General features: G+C 53.1%; 1 protein-coding gene across 1 annotated transcript; it reads right to left on the reverse strand.

Moving 5' to 3' along the window:
- Positions 1-196: 196 nt before the first annotated feature.
- LOC143168404 (argininosuccinate lyase-like) lies at positions 197-9576 on the reverse strand. Its single transcript, XM_076354813.1, has 17 exons — positions 9511-9576; positions 9335-9397; positions 7370-7564; positions 6319-6402; positions 5934-5990; positions 5265-5362; positions 4531-4608; positions 4008-4085; positions 3811-3863; positions 3380-3442; positions 3071-3185; positions 2298-2382; positions 2075-2134; positions 1713-1796; positions 1427-1507; positions 946-1052; positions 197-438 (listed from the first exon to the last, which is right to left on the reverse strand). The coding sequence occupies exons 2-17, from the start codon at positions 9344-9346 to the stop codon at positions 288-290; spliced, it is 1401 nt and encodes a 466-aa protein (XP_076210928.1). The 5' UTR covers positions 9347-9397; positions 9511-9576; the 3' UTR covers positions 197-287.
- Positions 9577-11076: the final 1500 nt, after the last annotated feature.

Genomic DNA, 11076 nt, shown 5'->3' on the forward strand with positions numbered 1-11076 from the left:
TCTTGTTGTAGACAGACACTCCTGCCGCTCTCTACCTACCAGCCCCCGAGGGCTTGAACACCCCATAACCCAGCTCCACTGCCAGGGAGGGGAGATCCCCCGTTCTTTCACACCAGTGAACATTTCCCCAAGCCTCACGAGGGCTGAGGAAGCCCAGCTCAATCTTGCCCCTAAGAAGAAAGACGCAAGACAGGAGTTTCAGTGAACTACAATGCACCCCAGCGTTTATTAACTCCAGATTAGCGTGACAGGCACAACGCTGCATCCACGGGATATCTCCCCACACTCTAAGCTTGCTCCTTCAGCTTCTTCAGCAGCTCCCTCAGCCGCTCGATCTGGGCAGTCACGCTGCTCTTGGCGGTACCGCCCATGGCCCTGTACTGCTCCACGCTGTTGGCGACGTTGAAGACCTGGGAGACGTCGCTGCCAAACAGGGGGCTGGGGAGGCAAAGAGAAGAGGTGTCAGTGGAGAGCGCTGGGTGCTGTTTGCTGGCTTTACATGCTCACTGCCTGCAGAGACGGGGAGGGAGTGTAGACGGAGCCTTTTTCCACGGGGAAAGACCGCCTGCAGCCCTGCTTCTGCACTTCTGGTGCCTGGCAGTAGCTGCTTGTGGCAGACCAAAGAGTCAGCTCCGAGGGGAGAGCGAGGAAGTTTGGAGCCAAACTCTTCTGGAGGGCTGGTGCCGCCAGGTCAGGGCATGAGTTTCTTCCAGTCCCTCCCAAGAGCTGCTGCCCATGCCCCGCTGGAGCTGAATGGTAGCGATGTTGTCGCCCTTCAGTTATTTCAGGCCCAGCAGTAGCAGCACTGATATTCAGGCCAGGAGGACTCTGGGGAGCTGTGCGGCCCAGGCATTTTGGGGAAGGGCACCGTAAGGAGGCCCATACGAAGGGAGGCCGATACCTGCCTGTTGAGGGGAGTCACGGCAAGAGAATAGTGACACAAACCTGATGGTCTTCAGGTCATCCGGGCTGAGGTTATTGATGGGTATGCCTTTAGACTCGGCGAGGTGGACGGCCTTCCTAGAGGCGATGTGGGCTTGTCTGAATGGCATCTGCAGTGAGAAGCAGAGGCCACAGTCAGTGACCAGGCAACTGGGGTGCAGCCTCAAAGGAAAAAATGGATGTGCTGTCTTTTTTGGCTGTCTGGTGTTCACCTAGGGCAATGCCATCTGAGTCTGGGTTTTCTGGGGTGTGAAGAGGGGAGGCGATAGGAGGTAAAACTCCACCTGTAAATTACTACCAAGTCCACCCGGCAGCAGTTCCACTACTTGGGATACATGTAAAGAATGGGTTTCCAGCTTTCGTGTTTGTTGACCCAGACTGATCATCACCTGGGGACAGAACAGAAGGCCTCATCTCAGGCCCTCGCTGAGCAGTATTCTGCATCCAAAGAAACCACAGCTCCAAGTCTCCCTCGGGTACTTACTCCTTTACGAACCAAGTAGAGAGCCAGATCAGACGACAGGATCTCAGGGCTCAGAGCCTTCTCCATGTTCCCCTTGTTGATCTGCAGAAAGGAGGGTCAGAGGGAGACATTAGCATCAGCTCCTCCTCGGGGACACGTGAGCGGACATTGGGGGGCCATAATGAGCAGTATGGGTGAGGCACTGAAGAGTGCCTCCATCTTAGGACGAGTCTAGAGCTCTTTTACCGGTGTTACTCTCAGAATGTGCGCCCCAACCATGTTCGATAGTGAGAGGCTGAAGCCTTACCTGGAGGGTAGAAATCACTCCAGTGGCAACCTGGAGCACAGCATTCAGGGTGTCGATGACATCAAAGACGGCCTCCTTGTCCTCCTGCGTTAGAACGGGCATGGAAATTGCTGTAAGTCAACCTGATGCAGCCCAAAAGCCCAACAGCCTGAGCAGCCCAGCCAGCAGAGCAGGCACGTCATGCCAGGGGCTCCTGCTAGGGGCCGGGGTGTCAACTGCAGCATGCCGTGCCTCGGCCCCCTTCTCAGCATCCTGCACGCAAGCAGGGTCTGTGCTGGGAAACGCAGTGGCAAGACTGCTCAAGAGTAGAAGCCAGCTGCGTCTGCTCAGAGAGGTGGTGTGAGGACTAACATCTGTTTTACCTGCAGATCCTTGTTGTAGGTGCTTGGAAGTCCTTTGAGAACCATGACAATAGCAGCCAACTGCAGAGAGAAAGAGGTGAGGCAGTTAGTTCTGGGAAGAGAAGCACATTGCCCCAGCAGGGGCTCAGGGCACATTTCTTTACGCAGAGGCAAGAAGAAAGGAGATTCTTCAGCCCTGGTATGAGCAGTTTCCCCGTCCCGCTTCTTTCTTTAGCAGGCTCACCCGTCCGAACACACGACCAGCTTTGCTGCGGATGAGTTCCAGACTATCGGGGTTCTTCTTCTGAGGCATCAGGCTGCTGCCAGTGCTGAAAGAAAGGTGTGTGGAGTGTAACGGTGAGCAAGACCCCAGTCCATGCAGACACAGGCTAAGACAGGTCATGCAGCGTACTGACCCAGCCCTCCAAAAGCGACACATAGGTCCCCCTTCCCCGGACACCTTTCTAGGGTGTTGGAAAGCAGTGAGCTGAGTGTGCTGAGTTTCTCGTGTTTCCCACAGCAAAGCCTTTGGTTTTGCAGTCTTGTCTGGAGCTACCACGCAGTCCCACCCCTCAAAGAGGAAGCAAAAAGGAGGCTTCCCCCCAAGCCTCTCCATAGGTGGTATCAGCAGGCCAGCCTAAGCGTTGCTGTGACCTCAGAGAGGGAGGGCTGTGGTTGTGCCGCCCTGAGAGACAAGGAGTGTGTTAGGATCGCAGACCCGGCTAGCCAAGGAAGGGCTTTGGCAGGCATTCCCAGCAGAGGGGGAAGTTCTCTCTGCCAGCAGTTGCTGGGGAGGAGTGTCTGCTGAAGGCAGACTTGGTTGAGGTACCAGAATGAGAAAAAAGTGGTCGTTACTGAGGAGTGTTCACCCTAAGGCTGCCTTTCTGCCAGCCTTTTAATGCCGTGTCAGCCTTGTGCAGCAGGGAGACCCCAACCACTGTCTCATTCTCTCAGGTGAGGGTAGCTGAGCAGCAGAGACTGAGGGAAGGGCTCTCTGCCCAGAGACCAGAAACCTACCAGTAGGTGTCAGAGAGGGTTAGAAAGCCAAACTCGCTGGTACTGTAGAGGATGAGATCTTCAGCCATCTTGCTCAGGTGGATCATCAGCAGGGTGGCAACAGAGAGGAATTCCACTGCAGGGAAGGCAGGAAATTGGGAGGTGAAAAAGGTGCTTTTTTGCTTGACAACCCAGGGAGCCCTGACTGGAGCTTTGGAGTTACTTCCTAGTGAGGGATTTTGGTCCCCTTGTTAAAGGAGGTTAGCTGGGAAGGTCTCAGAAGCCTGCTTCTAAAATAGCGGTGGGAAGATGTGATTGGGTTGTGCTTACCCACAAAGTCTCTCTCGCTGACGGCATCCATGCTGTTCAGGCTGATGGAAGCAAAGTCCAGCTCTGTAAGGAAAGTGATGGACAGAGGAGGTCAGGCTTGGCATGGCTGGAGCTTGGATGCAGCAGGTTGCCCCAGCATGCAGGTGACTGTGAGCCCTTGAGTAGTCCCAGGAACACAAACATGCTTAAGTGTGACACTGACTGGGGTCTTTGTTATTAGCCCCAGGCAGCCAGCGTGCAGCAGAGGTGGCTCTTCCTGCTCCGACCTCACAGGCGTTGCCTGTCTCATTGCAGTAAAAAGCCTTACGAAAGAAAGGCTTTGGCTCCGGGACAGTGCATTGCAGTGCCATTGGGAGCCATGTATCAGTGCTTCCCTCCCTCCTAGATATTACAGGTAGTCCTGTGCCACTCAGTCGTAGGGAGACATTTACCACTACGCAGAAGCTCTCTATCAATTTCCAGTGGGTTGCCAGCCAGAGCACCGCTGCCAGGGAAGAAAGAAACAGAAGTCATGCAAGATACCCTGCATATCGCAACCAAAACTGAGCTCTAGGAAGCGGGGAAGGCGCCTCTGAAGACTTGGCAGAGCAAAGCAAGGCCCAGCGATTACACGAACAGTAGGCCTTACCTTCCCAAAGGCAAGACGTTCATCCTCTTCTTCATCTCTCCCAGGCGCTCAGAATCACGGGTCAGAGGAACAGCATGGCTAGGAAAGGACATGAGAGATGAAGCACGTGAAGCCAGAAAATGTCACTTTCCTTCCCAAGCAGTATGCTGCCACGCCTGGAGCCTGGGATCCCCGCTCAAACAGAAGAGGCTTGAAATGGAGCCTAGGCACTAAGGGCCTTTGAAGTGGAGCAGCTAGCGGCCGTACAAGATTCTCCATGTTACCCCATTAGCTGAGGTGTAACTGTGGCCAAAGGATGGAGCATACAGGGAGCTGGCCTCCGCTGCCCACTCAGTGCTTGGGTCCCCGGTTGGTCAGAGCCACGCAGCAACACGGGGAGCTCCTGTTCCAGTTTGCAAGGTTAGCTCTGGTTTGTCACCGCCCCGGGCTGCCCCCTCAGAGGATGATGCACTTCTAGGCTCCAGCTGAGCAGGGCCCCGCGGGTGGAGGCGGCTTCCTCCCGCCAAGTGTGCAAGGTGTTTACCTGAGCAAGAACTGGCTCCATCTGACGGGCTGAGCTTTCTGCAGGTGGGTGTAGCCAGGGAGGATAACATCAATTTCCCTGCGTGTGAAAGGAGAGAAAGAGGTGAGCAGCAGCTGTCAGGAGAGAAGGCAGTGGCAGGTACACTCCAGGGTTTCCTGGCAAGGTCACGAAGAGAACATCTTTAACCTGTGTTGTGCTGAATTTGATCCACGTCTTCCTCTCCCTGTCACCTGCTACCTAAGCACACTGGGTTTAGATCTCCCGGTCTTCCAGTGTGGTGTGTCTGCCCTAGGCCTCCCTGGGAAATTGCCTGGGACAGCAATCCCTCTGTGGCAGGCAAAGATTCCCCAGTCCACCACTCGTTTGTGAGTGTGGTTTGTGAGGAGGAGAGTTAGGCAGGAGTTAACGGAGCTGAGCTTTTCTCCTACGTAGCAACTTGAAGCATGTTAAAGTTCCCCACTCCTTCAGATGGATTTGGCACCTTCTGAAGTCTTGTGCGGACCTCCCGCCTCAGTTCCTTTGCCAGGGTACACTGGGGGAAGAGGAAGGTCTCTGTGAGGTGACCTGTGGAGAAGGAGGGGCTGTTGTCTTTCCCTGTGCTATCACACACTGCCTGTCTGTAACTTCCTCCGCAGAAGACCCTGCTGCTGCCCTGATTGGTGTCAGTCAAAGAGCAAGCCTAGAAGTCTCCTGCCCCTGCAAGGCCAAGGCCGTGGATATGGAATAGGACTTACTTGGCAGCGCGTTCCACCAGGGTCTTAATGAGCTGCAGGAGGTGAGTGGAGATGACAGAGAGGGAATTCTTCATTAACAGCTTCAAGTCAGTCACAACCTGGGCGAGACCAGCCACAGTCAGACAAAGCAGAATGTGACATACTTAGTGACCAAATCCTGTCCAGCAGAGAGCCGTAGCAGAGTTATCCCCTCCTTGTTCTGTGTGATGGGAAGGGACACCTTCCTCTTACCAGGTGTGTCCCTGGTCACTGATTTGTGAAAGCCGCTGTATCTTGCTTTCCATGAACAGGATCAAAGCCCGTTCTTTTCGGTGGACTTTTTGGGTATGGTCACCTTTGGATCAGAAAATCCCCCACTGACGCAAGTCGGTCATCAGTAGAAGGACTGATCCTGAAAGATGCATGGCACCCAGCCAGTAAAGTCACGGTTTCTGTAGGCTTTCAAAGAGATGTCAGTGGACGTTTGCGGCCTTATACCACCAGGAAGCAATCCTGCAGAGCCCATTCCCCTGCGCGGATGAGTCACTGCGGCGTCACTAGTTTAAAGCCCTAGGGAGTACATGCTGGAGAGCGTCAGGGCACGTGAAAGATGGCATAAAGAAATTTGATTAAGGAACTGAGGAGGGGGAGGAATACGGAAGGAGGAAAACCAGCCAGTTCTGTGCATACCTGATCGTTCCTGCTCCTTCCAGTGTGCAGCTTTCCAGCTATGTCTCCAATCAGCTCCTGAGGACGAGAGGAGGATTTCTGTCAGCGCCTCTGTATTCTAAGGAGGAGACTCCGCACGAGCAGACCTCCTCCCTGCCTGGACGGGACTCGGCTCTAGGATCCTGTGAGTAGCCATGGGATCCCTTCTGGGGAAGGGCAAGTTTGGGTTCTACGTTTGTACAGCGCCTCTTCCACAAAAGGGGTCTGGGAGACACGTGGTTGTGCCATAAGGCCCGGAGTGCCACAAGGTCCGGAGGAGTTTCACAGTGGGACAGAGGCGCATGCACTTAACGTCAAGCAGATCTAGCTACAGAGGAGCGGGAACAAGCGGTTAGAGGACTCGAACCTTTAGTCTGCGTTCGTTGGCAGTGTGGATATCCTCATCGCTTTGTTTCACCACAAAGGCTCCTTTAGACCATTCCTCGGAGATCTACAAACATCAGCAGAAACACCAGTCAGCCACTACTGTTACCCTGCTGCGCGTGGGGGCTGTAATTGTCCCCAGCGAATGCCAGCTTCTGCCGTCCCAATGGAAATCAAAGTGTTAAGTCTCACGCGAGCTCTGGCATTCCTGTTCTTTCAGGCCAAGGCTGGCTGCTTGCTATATCCAGATATTCTATACTGCACTTGGTGGGATTCATGTCTCTCCCCGTGATGATTCTGCAGTGTTATGGCTATAGGAGGATTTAAGCATTGCAACGAGAAAGTGAGCTGAAATGTCAGTGATTGCTTTAGCATTGTCCACAAAGATTTTCCTATACAAAGATTGTATAGACTCACCATTGTCCACGGTGGGTGAGCAACAACAATGGAGATTTTAAAAAAGCGCTTAGCTGCGGACTTCTCTTCACCGCTATACAATGCTATGCATTGCTTCCTACTAACTCAGTCAGCCAGACTCAAAAGGATCCCAAGTGCCAGCAGAAAAAGAATATTCCTATTTCATACTGAAACAATTCCTCGTGAATGTTCAGTCTGAAGAGGACGTGCGGGCAGGTCACACTGAGCACACCTCACCGGGGCACCGGGGCTGCCATAACGAGCATTGACAGTGTGCACATCAGGGCTTCAGGCTGTCAGTGGGGGCTTGTCAGCTGGTTCACATCCTACTGTTGGGCTTTGGTGCCTTTAGCGGGATGCAATTTGAGCATCAGTCGCCTGCCCAGAATGCCTCCAGGTGTACCGAGTCCAATACACATGGGCCTGTCACGTCCATGATTTAGGACAGCATTCCCTTTCACAAAGCACTTCAGCACACGCCTAGCTCTAAGGACTAGGACACGAGGACATTTGAAGATGCTTTTTAGAACAGCAGATCAGGGGGGCTACTACAGATGCTGTCAGATAAGAAGCCATTCGTTCCAGCACGCGTGCCAGTTTGTGAAGGAAATAAATACCTTTTCCAGGCCACTCAGGATCTTCTCCAGCTCAGGTTTAGATAGGATCCCAGCCTTCTCCAAGGCTTTGGCATAAGCCATGCTGCCCCGGATATCAACTTCAGACAGCCTCTGATCATAGGTAATGGAAGCACTGAACATCTCCATGACTGGATCTGTGCTTCCACTGAATCTTCCTCCCCAAAGTTTATCCCCCTGAGAGAGAGGAAGAAGCAAATTAAAGAGGCCTAATAACTTCAGGTATGGTGCTACGCATGTAACATCCAGTGATCTGTTTATCCAATATAAAGGCCATGTTCAGCTCTGTCCTTTCAGTGCTGTACCATTGAGGCCCCTGGATTTCGGGACCTTTGGCAAGTAGTTGAAGAGGTGGAGAACGTGTCACTGTCACTAGCACTTAGCCCTTGAGGTGTCAGGTCTGGCTCAGGAATCCTCCAAGATACTTTACTCCTGCAGGACTCTGCCGGGAGTCCTTGCAATGACTATCGGGGCATACGCTGCAAGACCGGCACGGATTTCTCTTTTGAGGCAGCTGCCGGTCAACAACCCTTTGATAGCCTTTTAAAGGGGGGAAAAAGTAAGGCGGTCAGTAAGGAAGATAGTGAAAGCTAGTGTTCTCTAAGTCGTTTTTGCGCTGTTGAGCTAGCAGGGAGATTTCTCCTCGATTGACAGAGAGCTCTAGGCCAGCACAAGCCACATTATGAAGTGTTTGCCGTTACCGTTTGAAGCATCTCCAGAGTCCATGATGTGCTTGCAAGCTTTGGCATAAGATTAGCATAAAACTGGTTAAGGTGCAGACTCCAGAAAGGGAGATCTGGGTACCTTTCAGCATCAGGAATGTTCAGAAAAATATATCGACAAGAAGAAGGTTTCAGAACACATAGGAACAAAGGTTGTTTTTCCACCCAAACCAAGATTCATATGGTAACCTCACTCACTTGAACGTGTCATCTGCGTCTACATAACTACTTCACTGGGTGACCAAAGACAGGTACACAATTCCAGCTATGCATCGCAGCAGGGTGTGTGTAAGCTTTTTTCCCCCAGTGATTCGGCAACTGAGTGGATTCCCTAGCTAAGAGCCATGTAATGTCACTTGACCAGAAGCCTTTTGCTTGCCCAGGTAGGACACCCCCTGAAGCCCTGACCCTGGCAAACTTGCACTGAAATGGATAGGAATTTTACTCGTGCGGAGACCTTACAACTTACGCCGGATTTCAAAAGCAACTCTCCAGCGCTAGCAGGCACAAAAAAGAAACGGGAGGACATGTAAAGGAAGGGCCTAAATGCAATTGCCATTGCAGAGTGGGTAGTCATTAGGAATCTACTTGATTTTTTAAACACCCCTGTCGGTCTCTTCTCATGCTGTACACTATAACTACCATGGACAGCAAGAAGCTGGCGGGACAGTTGCAAGCTTATCTGTGCCCGGGCCTTATCAGTCAGACAAAGCACTCTTGAGTAACCTTAGAAACTTTTTCCCTAGTGACTGTCTCCACCTCTCTGCCGATGCCTGCGGAAAGGACGTGCCTGAGAGGACAGCAGGAGAGAGCCTACAGAGGTAGGAGTGTAGGCACGTGTTTTTTGATGTCGTCAAGGCAGCTTTGTCAGAGAGCTGAGGGAAGGCAGAGGGGGGAATCGGAATCGAAACAGACAAGTGTTAGAGGCCCTCAGCGTGCATCTGGTGCCCACAGGAGCACGGCATAGGGGATGCTAAACTAAAGGCCAGTACCAGAGGCTAAGCGCTTGAATGGGGAGCAGGTCTATCTAGGCATCTAGGTATATCTTCAGTATTACAGGTTTCCACCAAAGTAAGAGGTGGGTCAGCAGAAACATTGCAGCAGACGCGTTTGCAATCAGGAACTCCAAACTGAGAGATTAACTTTAGATTTTAACTCAGTTGAGCTCACGTCTGCCAGAGCACCCCCGAGACTACCCCTCCAGAGAAGCAAAGTTCACCCTCACCTCGGCTGCCATTTCGGACGACGTTTTGCTCGTGTGCGCAGCGATCCCGGCAACTGGTGCAACCTGTGGAACAGCGAGGCGAGGCGAGGCTCAGCTCTGCCCCCGGTCCCGGTCCCGGCTCTGGTGCCGGTGCCGGTGCCGGACGGGGTCCCCGCTGCCCGCCCGGCCCCGCTCACCTGCTCCGCAGCACAGCCCCGGCTGCTCGCTCGCTGCTCCCCGGCCCCGCCGCCCCGCTTTTACACGCCTCGGAGCGGGGCTGGCGGCTCGTCCCGCCCCGGCGGGGCGGGGTGTCCCCGGGGCCGGCCCCGCTCCGGTCCCCCCTCCCCTCGTAGCACCGCGCAGCACAGGGGTGTTTCTGCTTTGCGTGAGGGAGTGTGCTACTACGGCCTGTTTTTTTCTGTGTGCGCTGTCAGAGGCCTTTGAGGGAGTGCGGGAAGTGCATCCCAGTTTTCTTGTCCCCTTTTGGGTTTTTCTGCCCTTTAACCAGCCCTGTTGTCACAGGACCGTAGGCTAGTTCAGGTAGGAAGGGACCTAGTCCAGCTGTCTTTCCTATGTTCTTCTCTGTCCTACTATTCGTCCCCTTTCTGAGTTGACGATGAAGTCTAGGGCACAGTGGGGTTGCCTGTTTAGGGCGTGCTGCTTTCTGCAGCAGAGAGGACACGGGCAGAGTGACATGGCTAGCATCAGGCAGCCTCTGGCTACGCAGCCTGAATGAGCAAGTACCTCTTGCAGCTGGGTTTCCAGTGTGCTGCCTTCAGGATCAGTCCAGAACAAGGCTCAAACTCTCTCTCTGGATTCGCAGCCAACTATTAATTCACCGCTTCTCATACATTTCCCCTTATGATCATTTTTTCTGCTCCCTTTCAGAGTTCCAGGCTTGCAGATGCACAGAGCATCGTGCTGTCTACACCGAGAAAGCTCTTTGAACCATTTTGTTGCCCGAATCCTTCCTCTTCTCACGTCCCTCATTTTTAATGCTTCTCTCGACATGTTCATCTTTGATGAAAGTCTTTGTCCTTATTGTGGGCTTTGACAGGAGGCTGCTGAGGATTTGGCAAAATAGCAAGGACTAGATTTACATCCAGAATGAATCGTACGCAGGGAGAGGCTTTACCTCGTGGTGTCTGTGATACGGGCTCACGCGGCTGTGTGGAACATGCACAGCCCATGCAAAGATGGTACATCTTTCTGCCTGAAGAAAGTGCACAGAGATTGCCCAGAGTGAAAAAGGGAAGGGGGAGGGTGCCCGAGGCACTGCAGCCAGGAGGGGTTAGAGGGCACCCCGCTGGTCCTGGCACCTCTCCCTCAGAGACAGCATTTGTGACCCGCAGGGCTAGAAGCGGGCAAATGGGCTCTCTGTGGCACTTTCAGAGTTCCCCTCTCTCTGTTTTGCTGTTTGTGTTTTCACACATCATTAACCCTATGTATGTGTGATACACGACAGCTTTGATTTCTAGATATTACCTGCATCTAAACAGTTACACGGTTAAATGTAACGGTGAAAGCTCCAGTTTCTGTTCCGTCAGTTCCAGGCCTCTTGGTATGTTTTCCCACTTACCTGTATGTGCATCTCTCTGTAAGGTGAGGAATAGAAATGGTTGAAGAATCACAATGAAGTTGGTTTGTGTTGCCCCTGGCAAAGAGGAGTCCAGTCTAGATGGACACGTTTGGCTATTGCTGTCTCAAATTCACCCATGGTGCCTGCAGGGGACGTTGCCGTCACGCAGTGCATCTGTTCTCGC

This window comes from Aptenodytes patagonicus, chromosome 17, assembly GCF_965638725.1.
Source record: "Aptenodytes patagonicus chromosome 17, bAptPat1.pri.cur, whole genome shotgun sequence".
NCBI lineage: Eukaryota > Metazoa > Chordata > Aves > Sphenisciformes > Spheniscidae > Aptenodytes > Aptenodytes patagonicus.

Excerpts from the sequence above, each read along its gene's own strand:
- LOC143168404 (XM_076354813.1), bottom strand. Across the intron at positions 5,991-6,318 it reads CCAACGAACGCAGACTAAAG|GAGCTGATTGGAGACATAGC; the intron begins GTTCGAGTCCTC and ends TCTCGTCCTCAG. Across the intron at positions 2,135-2,297 it reads CTGGTCGTGTGTTCGGACGG|TTGGCTGCTATTGTCATGGT; the intron begins GTGAGCCTGCTA and ends TTCTCTCTGCAG.